Source organism: Mytilus californianus, unplaced genomic scaffold (genome assembly GCF_021869535.1).
Source record: "Mytilus californianus isolate M0D057914Y unplaced genomic scaffold, xbMytCali1.0.p SCAF_47, whole genome shotgun sequence".
Taxonomy (NCBI): Eukaryota; Metazoa; Mollusca; class Bivalvia; order Mytilida; family Mytilidae; genus Mytilus; species Mytilus californianus.
In genome coordinates this window covers 156,055-171,415 of record NW_026262698.1, presented here as the reverse complement: position 1 = coordinate 171,415, position 15,361 = coordinate 156,055, and the positions used below count along the sequence as shown (strand labels likewise).

Below are 15,361 nucleotides of genomic sequence, written 5' to 3'. Positions count from 1 at the left end.
GGCCGGTATTTCATACAGAACCTTCACACAGACAAAAACAAAAAGGATATTTCTAAGTTCTCTGAATAACACTTTCAGTTATATTGATCATGTTCTGTCACTCATTTATCCAATGAGAGCGTACATATTATATCCTAGTGGCACTGAGATCAAATATACTACCGATAGTAGAAGGTCTGCTTCATATATTGATCTTTTCCTTGATATTCATACATGCCCAAGACTTATCCACACGTCGATATCCCCGATATCGAAAATGTCGACACAATGTGAATCGATATCATTTAACTTTTAGGCTATTGACATAACCAGATGTTGATTTTGTTGACGACACTCATAAGAGTAAGATAATTAAATAAATATAAGACATATCAATCTGATTAAATTAAGTTCGAATATAAAGATTGGTATAGGGTGAGATGATGGCTGAATTGTAAATTACTTTTCTTCAAACGTATTTATGTAAGACAATCAAGGAGTCACCTCTCGAACTTACTATACACTTTTTATACTATAATTCGTTAGGTTGTATAATGTTTACATGGTAAGTAAGGTGATAACTAGGTGAAATATGGTTATATACAAAGACCTACAAATACAGATACTGCTCAAACATAACTAACTATGTAAAATTTGAATCCATAGGATATACACTGAATCATATTTCAAACAGAGAAAAAATTATTGGTTGAAATCAGATTTTAACTTGATTTGAATAGTATAAGTACTCTTATCATGGACATATCTCTCGTTATTAAAACAAATGGACGACTTCAAAATAGAATCTATGACAAACGTCATGAATGCAACTCTCCGATTTTCGACTTCCTTTTACTCTGCTCAAATGTACTTTGTTTACAAATTTCATTTAATACGTTACGCTCGTGTATATTAACATTATTAAGACTTCGTTAACACCAATGTGTTCCTTACATAAAATAGCTCCAATTGAGTTATGAGATAGAAGGACTGAAATCAACACTACATAAGTTTTACGGTCACCATCACGGGTTGGTCGTACATAACGATGTGTCAGTGTCATAACTATTATCCATAGCGACATGTTGTTTTCAGTCTTAAATTTTAAGATCATACTTTGTCGTCTAATCTTTTATTTTACCGATAGTCTCCAATTCCCGATTTTGAGATTTTGATTCAGGATGAATTCGCATTTAGATTGATGCATGTATATCAGGATACACTTACCGATTCAACGAACCTGATCTCGCTCTTTTTGCATTTCATACTATTCTCTTAGTTTTTTTTTTACCTTGATCTGCTCTTCCCAATCGTTTTACGCAATATGAACATCAGTAAACTACTGAATTTGGCACAACGTTTAAAGATTTGGGGATTTTAATGTTCTTCAACTTCCAACTGTTGATTCGAGCATCACTTAGCATTACCAGCTCAGTAGTCAGCACATTATGTCTTGACATGAAATATTATTGATATGCATGTTGATTTTGTGAAAATTTACTGCATATACAATGTTGAGTTATTCAAATCTAAAAGACTAAACGTGCGTCTGGTGTATAAAGTTATAAGCCTGGTATCTTTAATGTATGTTTTCCTCTGTTCAAAGAACCAATATATACTTTTAGATGAAAAAATAACAATCGTTTTGTCATTGGATTGACTGGTTGATAATCAGACAGTTACATTTATAACAGGCAGAACGAAAATGAAAACCTTAGAAATGATGTGCAGAGCTTTGGAGTCATTTCGCCTTCTACAAAAAAAAACTTCACGGGAAGACGCAAACCTTAAATATTATATGCTCCAAAGGTATGTGTGAGCAAAGAAATACACAGAAAGAAAAATGCTAGAAATTGTCCATTGCAGAGTCAGGAACTGGAGAGGGATGTTAGATGCAGATTATTTTTCTAACTCGTTGACGTCAAACTCGCTGTCATTATTATCTCAAAACAACAATAGAATATAAAAATAGACATGAAATGACACGGTTGGTTAGTTTGATTGTTAACGAGGTAAAATATTCAATTTAAGAAATGACACAGTTCAAGAATTTGAAAGGATTATCCAAAAAATTAAGGGATTTAGAGTAACTTGAAGAAAAAAAGACAGAAATGTTCCAGACATGTCTTTAAATTTTTTTTAAACATGTTAAAGTGTTTGAAAATATTAATTAAAGTTACCAGGTTAATAATTTGATACGACAGAGACAGGGCATTACAAATGTAGTGAGCTCGCTGGGTGATGCAGATGCAGCTATAATTTACAAAACAATTAAGCATTACTCAGGTTACACCCTTTCTGGTCTCCTAAATCTTTTTGTTACTATAATATGACCTTCCGTAAAAAGAATGGTTATCATATTTTATATTTATACCGTTAAATAAACTGAAAAGTGCTTATTCGATGTAGCAAATTCCACCAAAAATAGTGTCACTTTCCAAACTGCAGGTCTATGCGAACATGTTCAATATAGAAAATTTAGTAATAACCAGAACACACTTTAAATACTTGGCGATGTGAGTTTGCCGATTCCAAAGTTAAAATTCACATCATTTTGTTGAAATAAGTCTCTTTATTTGTTATGAAAACGGGTTTAAATTCCCCATTGCTTGGAATTTAGAACAGAAAAGAAGCAATTTTTTAAAGCCAAAGAGTACTGAAGGAGGAAAAGCCAATTTCTTCTCTGTTTATATTTCACTAAGGGGACAACTGAAACCTTTTTCTTGTACTTTCAAAATCAATGGTGTTCTAATGTTCTACGTATTTATTCCAAATAATAAATGATGTAAGATGGTAACAAATTGCACATCTGGAATATTCTAGCAGGAATAAGGTATTTCTATCAAAAACGAGCTAGAGGAACTATATGAATTTGAGTATTACCTTTCAAAAGTAAACATATGCATGTTCAATCAATTTAAGGTGTCGTTTATGCAAAAAAAACAACCTATAAACAATCAGTTTTGGTACGAAACAAATAACAAAAAACGTCATGACAAGTTCAAAAGTGCCGACCATGCCGCATTTCCATCAAAAGTCTTTAGTTCGTGAAAAGCACAAATCTCATCGGTAATTCATCATCACTTATGTGCGATACATTGGCTCGTGATCTGCAGGCTTACGAAAAGACCGGTCAAATGCATCTGTTATTTCATTACTTTAGTCCACTATTTTATAATAGTTATTTATTTGAAAATAAACACAAACTTGATCTGTAGTTAATATTTATAAATTGATGTATCAAAATTGCACGCATTACAAAATCTTTCTGCAGAAATACAATTTTTAGAAAGTTGGTATTCATCCTTCTACACAAATGTACTTAAGCACTCAGATAAATACATGCAGACATAAAAAAATTTACAATGTCTGCATGAGTTGAACTATCTAGATGGTAATTATCAAAGGTGTGTTTCATGGCTGAAAGTACAACAATGTACAGTATACATATTTCCAAACGTTTCTTGCTTTCTTCTATCGAATTCCGCCTTTATAACTTCAAGTAATACATACCTTGACAAGAAAAAACTTGTCATAAAAAAGAGTAATTCATTAATATTGCATGAACCTTAAGCACATTTACACATTGAAATAGTAAGAGATAATAGCAAAATAGATACCACTTCCTGATGCTCCTCCACCGCCGCCACCACCACCGCCGCCAATTCTACCTCCACCACCTCCTCCTCCACCACCGCAGCCACCGCCTCCACCTCCGCCACAACCACTGTTTCCGCCAACAAAATTATTGCCACCAAAGCTCAGAAAATTCAATTTACTTTTCCAACCATCAGAATTTACATGGCCTAAGTATATGTATAAAAAATGAATAAATGTACATATATAACAGAATTTTTTAATAAATAAATATTTCTGTTATTTGTGATAATACTTCTAGATTAATGCACCCGTAAGTTTTGATGATTAGACGGGTATTTATTTATTATTGTTTTAATTCTCATGTTTTCAAAGTATAATTTTCTTTCTTACTCCCTTTATTTTTTTATTTGTTACATTTTTTTTTTCTACCCCTCTTTTTCGTAGCAACATAAAATCTATGTTCGGTCTAAATCCACATAATCAGATCAACAATTTGACGCTGGTCGGTAACCATCGGGCTAGTGGGTTGTATCTGAAAGTAAACCTATATGTAACCCATGTTTTTTTTCAAATTCGTATCATTATCAACTTTTATCACATGAAAATACCAATATCGCTTTGTACAAATATACAATTTCATAGCATTTTTGTTTATTTATGTTCTTGCCAGTTCATCTGTTATATTGATTTCATTAAATTCGTAAAGGAGATGTTATTCTGAAAACAGGGGGAGAGGTATTCATTTGTCTAATTTGAGTGTTTGCGTCTGTGAGCCGAGGTTATTTACTCACTGGTTCTGAATGGTATCGATTGTCGAAGCTGAGGTGCTGTAACTACCATAGATGTAAAAGGTGTGACAAATTGGTACTGAAAGTATACAATTTATTTTCAGACTATAGTTGTCATTATTTTATAGTTGATATTGGAAAGTCTATTAGTGCAATGCACATCTTTGTGATAAAAGCTCTGTGCCTTAGCTTTTGGTGTTTTTCGCTGTAAATGAGCTGATTTTATGTCATAGATTAATATCCTATTTCTTTTCTTCTTTATTATGTTTAGATCAATAAACACTCTGACTAAAATATGGTTGTCCATCAAACAAAAAATGTACAATTTCAACAATCAAGAAAAAAACCCAGAAGTTTCTGTTCACATATCTTGATAGTAGTAAAAAACGATAAAAATAAATGAATGAATATTTTGAGGGTATAAAGTACTTCCGATCTAAATTTTTCATTTTGTGGAACTTGTGCACAGAAATTTTTCTTTTTATTAAATTCGTGTGATCAATCAATAATCCCTTAAATAAAACCAATTATTGTAATAAAAGTAATCGACGACGGGTTTGTCAAACTTAAAGTGAAATTGCAAAAACGCATAAATTTTATTCTTCTCGCTCAGTTTTATGTTTTCTATGTTGTGTATTGTGTAAATTTATGAAGCCTTTGTATAACCCTATTCTTAAAGGATATCAATTTAATACTGTAAGAATTTGGAATTATGTCCTTTTACACACATTTATACTGTTTTGAACAAATCAAATCATAACTAAATATATGTAACTATACAGTTATGAATTCGGTTGGTCAGATATCATGTAGATACCAATATGTTGGTATTGTACAATGTTCTGCTTTTCTCAGTCTGTTCATGACGTCTTTACGCAAAACACGTTGGATGTGAGCTAATTAATATTTTAGTCTGGGTAATCTTGTAAGTTGTAATGGGCTCTCAACTTGCTTCAAATAACATGAATAACTGCGAGTACTCTTAGATTAGCACTTAGTGCCTGTTGTCAATCAATATTTTGGGCATTTTGTCAAACCCTTTTCAATTATTTTTTACAGTTTGTACTTGTCTTGCTGTTATTCCAGTTTCCCAGGTTTGAGGAGAAGTTTACCATCGTAGACATGTTTAACACCACCATCTTCTTTGTGTGACTGTCCCCAATGTCTGAAGTCTGCTATTCAGTAGTAATCGTTGGTTGCTGTATTTCATATTTTTATTTCGTTTTCTTGTTTTAGTATAAATCAGGTCATTAGTCTCCTGGCTTTATTTGTTTTCAAATCTTTTTATCAATATATTGTAACTAAAAATTTACGTTTCTAAGCGCAAATCTTATTCATTCGGCATATTGGTGGGTTTTGATCAGATCATTGAAAGTACATTCAGAAAACTTCAAACAGGTTAATTATCAATCTCTGATCTGACCATGTAACAGTTATTTTTAAAATGAATGAAAGTCTAGTGTATGCTATATACCCTATATTGTCAAAATTGGAAACAAAAACCGATGTTGGATATTAGTGACACATGAAAACTGCAATAATAATGAGATTGTTGTGCTTTTAATACGTACTAGAGCATTTGGCAAACTAGCAAGCAGTCTCAAAGCCGCTTTCATTCGATTAACAGAGGATTTTCAATCCATTCTTATAGATTTGCAAATATGAAAAACGTGAATAAATGTTTTTAATCGATTTAAAGAAATTTTAACTTCAAACAACTATTTTGGGTATACATGAAGCTTTGCCATTGTTTTCGAGCTAATAACAACTATAAACCTACGAAATATGTCAAAAGATTCTAATACCATTTTAATATATGAAGTGTCAATCAAATTGTTATATAAACATACATTTATTGCCAAGGATATGATTTTAGCTATAATTTCGTCCTTTTTTGTACTTGTTATGCCACCCTCGATATCTCTTAGCAACTGCTTTATTGTGAGATATGTCGACATCTTTCTGTTATCATTCAGACTTAAAACAACTATAAACCTACGAAGTATGTCAATAGATTGTCGTACCATTTGAATATTTGAAGCGTCGATCGAATTGTAATATAAACATACCTTTATTGCCAAGGATATGATTTTAGCTTTAATTTTGTCCTTTTTCGTACTTGTTATGTCACCCTCGATATCTCTTAGCAACTGCTTTATTGTGAGATATGCCCACATTTTTTCTGTTATCATTGATAGATCAGCATCATTGGTTATTGCCTTCAGTTCAGGAACTGGTCTTCGTTTCCAAAGTAAGTCTGTGTATCCATTATTCCAACCTTTAACACTGGGTACAATGCTAGAACCTTTAGATCTCATTTGCCCTGCAACTACCAATTCGGAACCGCCAAAGTAATACTGATAGTGGTTCTGGGTAAGTGTATTCATATCAATGTCACCAACATAATTAAACGTGACATTTGTCAACAAAGCCGATGAAATTTCAGAATATAATCCCTTAATCTGCAAAACAGCATCCGAATCTTCATATATTCGTCGTGCGAATCCATTATTTTGTAAAGACATTTGTTTCAAAAAGTCGAAATCCACATTATTTCCGAAACCTAAGCTAAAAATGGGAATTCTGGCTTCATTGGCTTTTTTTACATTTTGTAAAATTGAAACAGGTTTTGTTACCCCTGAAGTTGGAAGTCCATCTGTTAGAAACATTAAGATAGTTGACTTTTGCGTATCAAGGTATTTAGTTAGTAATTTTATTCCATCTGTTACTGCTTTGTTAATGTTGGTACCTACAATAATAGATATAATTTAGGACAATACCATACAGCCTCCCTTATTGAACTATCTTTTCGTACATGTACAATCACAAATGAGAGTTAAAAATATCTTTTCATTTAAAATCTTACTTACCCCTTTGTTGTCTGAATCAAAAGGTATATGTGTGTGTGCTAAACTCCTAAGTCAAGGAAACAATGGTAAATTTAATTATTTTTCATCAGAGACATTCTTAGAAAATGTTTCGGTATAGTTTTGTCTTTGCTTTGGAAAGTCTTCCTATTTTTCTATCAAGATACATTTTACAACATTTGTTTAAGTATCAGTTTTAGCCGTATAATGGGTTACCCAATCGTTTGACTAAAATAGATTTGATTTCGTTTAATTTTCCTAAAATTTTGACAAAACAACTTATGATAACTGCATTGTGAAATTTTATGCCCTTCAATATTGTCTTTTTCTTGTAAATACTATCACAAATTGTAACTACACATTGTCCTGCAACCAAATACCCCAGTCTGTGGGTGCATCCACTAGGATTTTTAAATGAATGTTGTGTATTTAATGAGTATTGCGAATCTAAATAGGTGTTAATAAGATACTACGGTGTACTTTAACGTTTTATTAATGACAGAGTAGTATTTTGTGGAAAATAAATCGGTCTATGACTCAATTTATAGTAGTATCATAATTATCAATATCAATATATGTCTTCCGTAAATATTCTTAATAAATTCATGTTCTAAATATCTACGTTTAAGGAACGCTTAACCCACACAAGGCCTACATTGACGATATACTATATGTTATCATTACTTGATTTTAACTACATATAAAAATTGATTTTAATCGATGGGAGCGTAATCGAGTATAGTTAATGTGCTAGTGACACTAAGGCAAACACCGAGTTCAGCTCAATGTAGCACGGCCTTATATTGTATGTACTTTAACCTATCTTTCGAATACTTTAATTTCCACATCTGATTCTGACAGTAGCTCTGGAGCTCGGCATTGATGTTAATATTTTTGATAGAGGTTTTGTGGTACACTAAGCAGACTGAGCAATTTATTATTGTCTGTAAGGACACTTATGTTATTTTGGTATTCAGTAAAGGGAAGGAAGATGACGATCTGAATCTTTTGCTGAAATTCAAAAGGAAAATAGATATATGAAAACATATTTTCTTTGATATAAAAACTGCATAACTAAATTCAAATCCATGATTTCCAACTGAAAAGACATTTAGCTTAATATTCAATTTCGCACCATGAAAATGGTGTCTCTGATTGATATTTGGTGTATAGTTGTTCACTGAAGAAACGGGACAATAATGATTGTCTTACTTAATAAATAAAACAATATTTAAGTAACTCGTGTTTTAGGTTGAAAACACTTGTTTAAGCATTAGCCAAGAAGACAAAAATAAACCAACAAAGAAAGTAAAGAAAAATTAAGAAATATGAATTCGTGTATTTCTTTTGAAGACACGTATTGCATCATTTCACTGCCCACTGAGTTTTAACTATAACAGATATCAGTTGCAATGGAAGATTATTATGATTTCTTTAATTTAGAATATAGCAAAGTGCCCTCGACCAATGAAATTGTAAGATTTGATGCCTCTACATTCCTTCATTTGAAATAATTTCCAAAATTTTGTAACAGCAAATTTTAATAACACAAAATCCGTATTTTCATGCCAGTATTCTAAGTTTGTAAGAGAATGATAATCCCTTTCTTCATGATTAAGTACGAGCGTTAAGAGATTATCATTCTCTTACATATACTTAGATATAGAGATAAATTAAAAGGTAAAAATAAACAAAATAAAGACTTATTAAAAACTTGTATTAGTTTCTTTAAGAACACATAATTACATTACTTACTTCCACTACTAGTAGTGGCGTCTATAAATCTCTCTGCTTTACCAAAATTTACTTTTGTTCCTTGTAACATGTCAGATTTGCTTAACCAATCAAATTTGTTGTCGAAAAACAAAATATTTAACATGTCTTCCGGTTTCATATCCTGCATTATTAGTTTCATCGCTTCTTTCAGTTGAATCATTTTTCTACCTGACATACTTCCGCTTTTGTCTAACACAAACATTACGTCTTTCGACAGCGGTTTAAAGTCTTTTGGCGCAAACATGTGAACGAAATATCCATTCACTATCTATAAAAAAGACAAAAATTTAAGTTCTGCTAATAAAGCTTAAAAAAATGTTTTGGTTGTTTTTTTTTATATACAGATTTGACACAAAATCATCAAGCGCAACGGTCAACAACTATAGCTCAAACGTACATAATGTATGACCTGATTGTTGTATGCAAATTAATAGAATGATAAAAATGATCTCTGCAATCCGGTTGATTTCTGATTTGCACATGGTGTACGCTTACAATAACAACAAATAAATCGTTTTTTGTTGTTGTTTGAAATCAACCAAAAGCATAATTTATCGTGTCCCTTTTTCATACGGTGTACCTTGTATGCTAATAAATGGTGGATATGTAAATGTCAATGACTAACTTATTCAACAAAATTGTTCACCTGAAATAGATATGGTTTGTTGTTGAATTGTGTTCTTGAGTAGTTTTTGTTCACACAAAAAAATATATACAAAATATCACCCGTTTTTATGTTGATTTCCTATGATCTTTCATGTTATAATGATAGCAAAAAAATCCCATTGATATTGAACTCTACCGATGCCATTCGTTCGAAAACTGAAGCAAAAACCATGGATATGTATACAACAATAGAGAAAGAAAACAAATTTTAAAGCAATAAAAAACCAATACCAATAAATCTCCAGCATCTTTATCCCTGGAAACATCATACTTTACTTTAAACTGTCCAGATATACCGTCTTGTGACATTGTTTTCTGGTCCTGAACACTTGGGGCGTATGTTATGTCTATTCTCTTTGATGAAATATGTTTGATACTAGCGAGTTTACCAACATCTAAAAAATAACGACTTTAAAGCTTCAGATTGAATCGTGTTTATATATTTAAACATTTTGTATTTCTGTCGCAAAATTAAATATGATCTATATATATTGTCCTGGATATTTGTTACTTTGCTGAAATCAGTAGTTTTTGTCGGTGATGGGGCAATCAATGGATAGTATTTATATTTTATTCATGACACAGAATCCCTAAATATACTTTTATTTGCTGTCCAGCATTTCAATGTCACAGCATATTCAAGACATGGTAAATATGGGTATTTAAGAACATAAATGCCGATATATCTCAACAAAACTACAAATTAAAACCAGCAAAGAAAACATGAAGGTAAACAATATAAGGAATAAGGAAAACACATAAAGTCATCTGCATCCAAATTTCTATAAACCAACTTACCAAACGATAAAAAAAGGGGGGAGTAGTTTGTAAAAAAGACCTTTTTCCCCATGGTTGACGGTCTGAGTCATGGACAACAACGTTAGGCAGTCGATGTCCACGTTTCCGCGATAAAACAATTTTGTATTGAACAATTTGCTATTAATGCATTAGAAGACGAATAACAGCAAAGTGTTTAAAGATCTGTTTCCGCGAAATACCTCATTGACAGGGTATCTCTTTAAATACGGTAACACTTAATTTGGTATCAACGATTTTAGTAAGTAAGCTCCGGGTGCGGGAGTTTCTCGCTGCATTGAAGACCCATTAGTGGCCTTCGGCTGTTGTCTGCTCTATGGTCGGATTGTTGTCTCTTTGACACATTCCCCATTTCCATTCTCAATTTTATCTAATTTTAAAATCTAAAATTTGAGCAAATTCATTTTATTGGAAAGACTTCCTTTTCAAGTTCAGTACCAATACAATCGAGATAAGATACATAGACATTGTTACAAGTCTTAGAAATTGTTTTCAATGTCCCACATTCTAACTTTTTTTCTTGTCAACTTAAAGTAAAATGTATAACTAAAAATATCTACTTGAATTGAAAATATGTTATATTTGTTGTTCTAGTGAATATTTTGTAAATCTAAAATTTTGACTTCAATGTCCCGATGCACAGACAATGGACTTTTTAAATAATATAATGTACTTAATTTGTAGTTGATTCTCCCAAAACATTTCTAAAATATAGATCTTGCAAAAAAAACGATATGGATTTTGTTAAGTTAATTTTGTATTCGGTCACTATTTTCCTGTCTATAATTGAAACTTCAGATGTTTACGAATATTAAATAACTACAGACGATAACTTTGCTTCTGTGTATTTCAAAGCAGATCTTAGCTTCACAGTTGATAGCGGATATGTTCCTAATGTCGTAACTACAATCCCGTTCCCCCTTTCCCGAATGTAACTTACCTAATGAGACTAATTACCCGGTTTTTATTAACATAAGCAACAAGACGGGTGCCACATGTGGAATAGGATCTGCTTACCCTTCCGGAGTACCTGTGATCAACTCCAATTTTTAGTGGGATTCGTGTTGCTCAGTCTTTAGTTTTCTATGTTGTGTTTTGTGTACTATTGTTTGTCTGTTTGTCTGTTGATCTTTTTCTTTTTTAGCCATGTCGTTGTCAGTTTATTTTCGACTTATGAGTTTGAATGTCCCTCTAGTGTCTTTCGCCTCTCTTTTAGCATGTATTGAAGTTTACATTTTGTTTATTTTTTTTAAAGACATGAACAGGAGGCATATAAAAAATCATCGCAGTTTCATGTATACACGTTTAAATGAAAATTTATAGATAATCATACGAAATAACGTATATGTAGTATTGTCAGTCACGTGTGTAATAAGTTACACAATGACTTCAAATAAGCCGTAAGATTACACTGGTATTCATTCAAGATTGTGTACTCCTGATTCAACCAATTTACCCACATATGTGATATTTCTGTGTTACTTTTGCGGTTAATTATTCAATTTAATTCATGATTTTGGAATTATTTATGTAATTCATTAAGTTAAATCTAAAAAAATGTTAAAACTGGTAAACATACATTTAGAATTTGTGACTGGTATTAAGTGACACTCACCGTTAAGTGACAAAACATTTAACGTGTAATCGGCAAACCTAGTTACATTGTTCCACCCTTAATAGATATGTCGAAATATGCCGAATAGGCTACTCTTTAATTTCTATTTTTTGAGAGGTCTGAAGTCGCTACATCAGGAAAACATACGGTGAAATGTTAACTAAATTATTTTTTTTTTATTTTTGCTAAAGTAAACAAACAATCTTACCAGTTGTTGTTTTCCCTTCCAGTGGTGGTATCGTTAGATCTATGATTTCTCTGGATTCACTAATGGAAACTTTTATTCTAAAGTCTTCCACTATTTGACCAGGATCTACATAAATCACGTGATGATAAGATCCAAGGGTTCGTCTCAGCAATTCTTGATATTTCAGTTTGAATACCACTAATGCATTCTTTTCAACATTAACAAGTATGTTAAACTTGTTCGAAGTTCTCGGACTGTTAAAATATGACATGAATTTTTAATTTAATCAAAAGGTGGAAAATAAATACAAATTCAAAACCATCAAATATACTTTTTGAATTATTCTGGTTGCTTCACAATTGGTTTGTTTGAAAAATAGTACTGCATGAATTTGTATTGCTTTTTACTTACGATGCAGCAATGTGACCAGCACTTTCTCCACGACTTTTCGCCTCCGCAAACTGTCTCTTTGCTTTCTCCTTTTCTTTGACATTACCAGCATATCGTTTTCCTGCCATTTCCCTGTATTACAGACATGTGTTTCAAGTATTCGTAATTTACAAATATAAATTCCAAAGCCGAACACTAATTAAAATTTGATTAAAATTTAATTAAAACATATGTTCATCAAATATTTTCCAAATTTTTTTTTCAAGAGGAACTTGATTAATATTAATTGCAATAAAACCTTTACCTGAGATCACCCTCCGCTGTTGGTGGGGTTTTTGTTGCTCAGTTGTTAGTTTTCTATGTTTTGTTTTGTGTACAGTTGTTTGCCTTTTGGTCGTATTTTGTCTTGTGCCATGGCATTTTGTTTTCGACTAATGAGTTTGAATATCCCTTTGGTATATTTTAAATCTCTTTCACAGAACATTAAAGTTAAAGCAACACGAAACCAACTAAAATCAAGGTGTCGAGGAAAGGTAAACAGGTTCTACATTATATTTCGTTTTCCGTATCTTAATCATGTCTCAATCTAGGATTTCATAAACAAATTAAGTTACTTTAAGTAAGACATATTCGTGGTTGTCTGTGACACAGATTTCAAAAAGATGCCAACCTAATCATAACTGCTTTCGCTATCCGTTTAAAAAGATGTCTTCAGAAAATTTCGTCGAGAAATGATCAATTGTTTCCATAGCTTTTTTGTAAGAGGAAACACTCTTTCAATGACATATAAGAATCAGTCTTTTGCTTCAATGTTTCGATATTTTAAAATGACAATTATAGATTGTTAGTTTTGCATTTATGATGTACATGTATTATCTCGGGCATAAGTTTTTAATTGTTTTGTGTCTAGATCAAGTTGTCGATGTGCGACAAGCTAGGTCGACCAAATTTCATATATTGACTTGTGTATCATATTTATCCTGAAAAGAGTTTCGGTCTCACCTAAGTGTTGTTTTCATTTTTTAAGACTCACAAGAAAGGAAAAGATATTGTGAATTTCCTGACAAAAAATAATTGCTTTTTTATGTAGTATACTAGTATATAATTTTTTTAGTTGCGTATACAAGTGAGAGGTTTCGCAAGCTATAAAACCAGGTTTAATCCATCATTTTCTACATAAAGAAATGCCTTTACCAAGTTAGGAATATCACAGTTGTTTTCCATTCGTTTGATGTGTTGGAGCTTTTGATTTTGCCATTTTATAAAGGACTTTCCGTCTTGAATTTCCCTTAGAGTTCGGTATTTGTGTTATTTTACTTTTTATATATAAATGTATTAATTGTCAAACATCGTGTACTTTTCCTAGGATGTCAAATGATAGTGAAGTGCCTTGAAGTTCCTCATTTACGCAATCAATAATTACAGTGAAGCAATAGGACTTACATTGTAAAGCCTGTTATAAAAGCTGAATCTGGCAGAGTCATATCAAACATTATTTCTGATGCTTCTTGATTTACGTTGAGAATTTTAGTCTCCACTACTGTTGTAGCAAATCTAAAGTAGATATCTGATGAAATGTGCATCGACTTTATCTCTGGTCTTAGTATCTGCAACAGAAATTGAGATGAGAGATTATATTTTTATTCTTTTATTCATCCTTTTACCTCTTTATAAATTCATATTTTATTCAATTTTGGAATATCAAATATGAAATCTTTGTCGAATAGTAAAAGGTTAAATATTCATTCAAAGATAAATTGTCTTCAATTGCAAATATATTTCCGGAAATACTGCACCATACACATATACATCCGAAATGAATAAATGCATACAAGTATAAAGATATCGGGAACGACTGCAAGCAATACAAATATGTATTACGGATTATAAATGTGGTGAGTTTTGTGATTGGATTAAAATACAGAGAGATATCAGTATATATTCCAGAAATGGCCCGGGTTATAAGACGTATTTAACCCCTATTGGAACCTCAATAACGTCAATCATAACGAACGTTACTATATGACGTAGTCTTAATCTACATGACAGTAAAATGATGTCAAAGGCTCACAAAAGGTAAAATGATAAGTATGCTTCAATGTTACGTCTTTGATTTAAAATCACGCTATTAACACACTAAATACCAAATTCATAGCTGAAAGTATTATTATAAAGTATGCATAAACGAGAAAATAATTCTCCATGCAAAGTACAAAATGTTTCACATATGTGGAAAAATATAAGATTGGGTTTATTAATACTTCTGGTGGTCAAAAACATAAAATAAATCACTGACATACAAACAATGCATTTAAAAGGTTAATACTTTATCGCACGTTTTGTTCAAACATTAGAAAAATCTATTTATCAAGATGAAAAAAAATGCATTTAGGTGAAGTTTACAAAATATACAGAAACATGTACTGAATATTTATACTGGATGGTGTTTGTTCAACAAATACCTGGTAATGGAAAATACATTAAGGCAAGGAGATTGTAAAATAAGGTTAATTTAGTTTTCAGAGAGGGTATTTTATGTGGGATTCCAGGCTGGTAATATCACATAATATACCTTGTCAACCTATAACATCTCCAGCAACCGAAGCCATGCATAATGCATATATATATATATATATCTGGAATGTCGGAATGCAAACAAATATTACTGCAATCATAC

The 15,361-nt window shown here is 31.6% G+C and overlaps 1 protein-coding gene across 1 annotated transcript; it reads right to left on the bottom strand.

The window, feature by feature from the left end:
* Positions 1 to 3,558: 3,558 nt before the first annotated feature.
* On the bottom strand, positions 3,559 to 14,837 carry LOC127700024 (inter-alpha-trypsin inhibitor heavy chain H3-like). The gene is made up of 8 exons (XM_052203464.1): positions 14,829 to 14,837; positions 14,128 to 14,291; positions 12,706 to 12,816; positions 12,316 to 12,548; positions 9,908 to 10,071; positions 8,990 to 9,278; positions 6,367 to 7,116; positions 3,559 to 3,785 (listed from the first exon to the last, which is right to left on the bottom strand). The coding sequence occupies exons 1-8, from the start codon at positions 14,835 to 14,837 to the stop codon at positions 3,559 to 3,561; spliced, it is 1,947 nt and encodes a 648-aa protein (XP_052059424.1).
* Between the last annotated feature and the right edge of the window lie 524 nt (positions 14,838 to 15,361).

Excerpts from the sequence above, each read along its gene's own strand:
- LOC127700024 (XM_052203464.1), bottom strand. Across the intron at positions 9,279-9,907 it reads AAGATGCTGGAGATTTATTG|ATAGTGAATGGATATTTCGT; the intron begins GTATTGGTTTTT and ends TCTTTTTTATAG. Across the intron at positions 7,117-8,989 it reads CGCCACTACTAGTAGTGGAA|GTACCAACATTAACAAAGCA; the intron begins GTAAGTAATGTA and ends CTATTATTGTAG.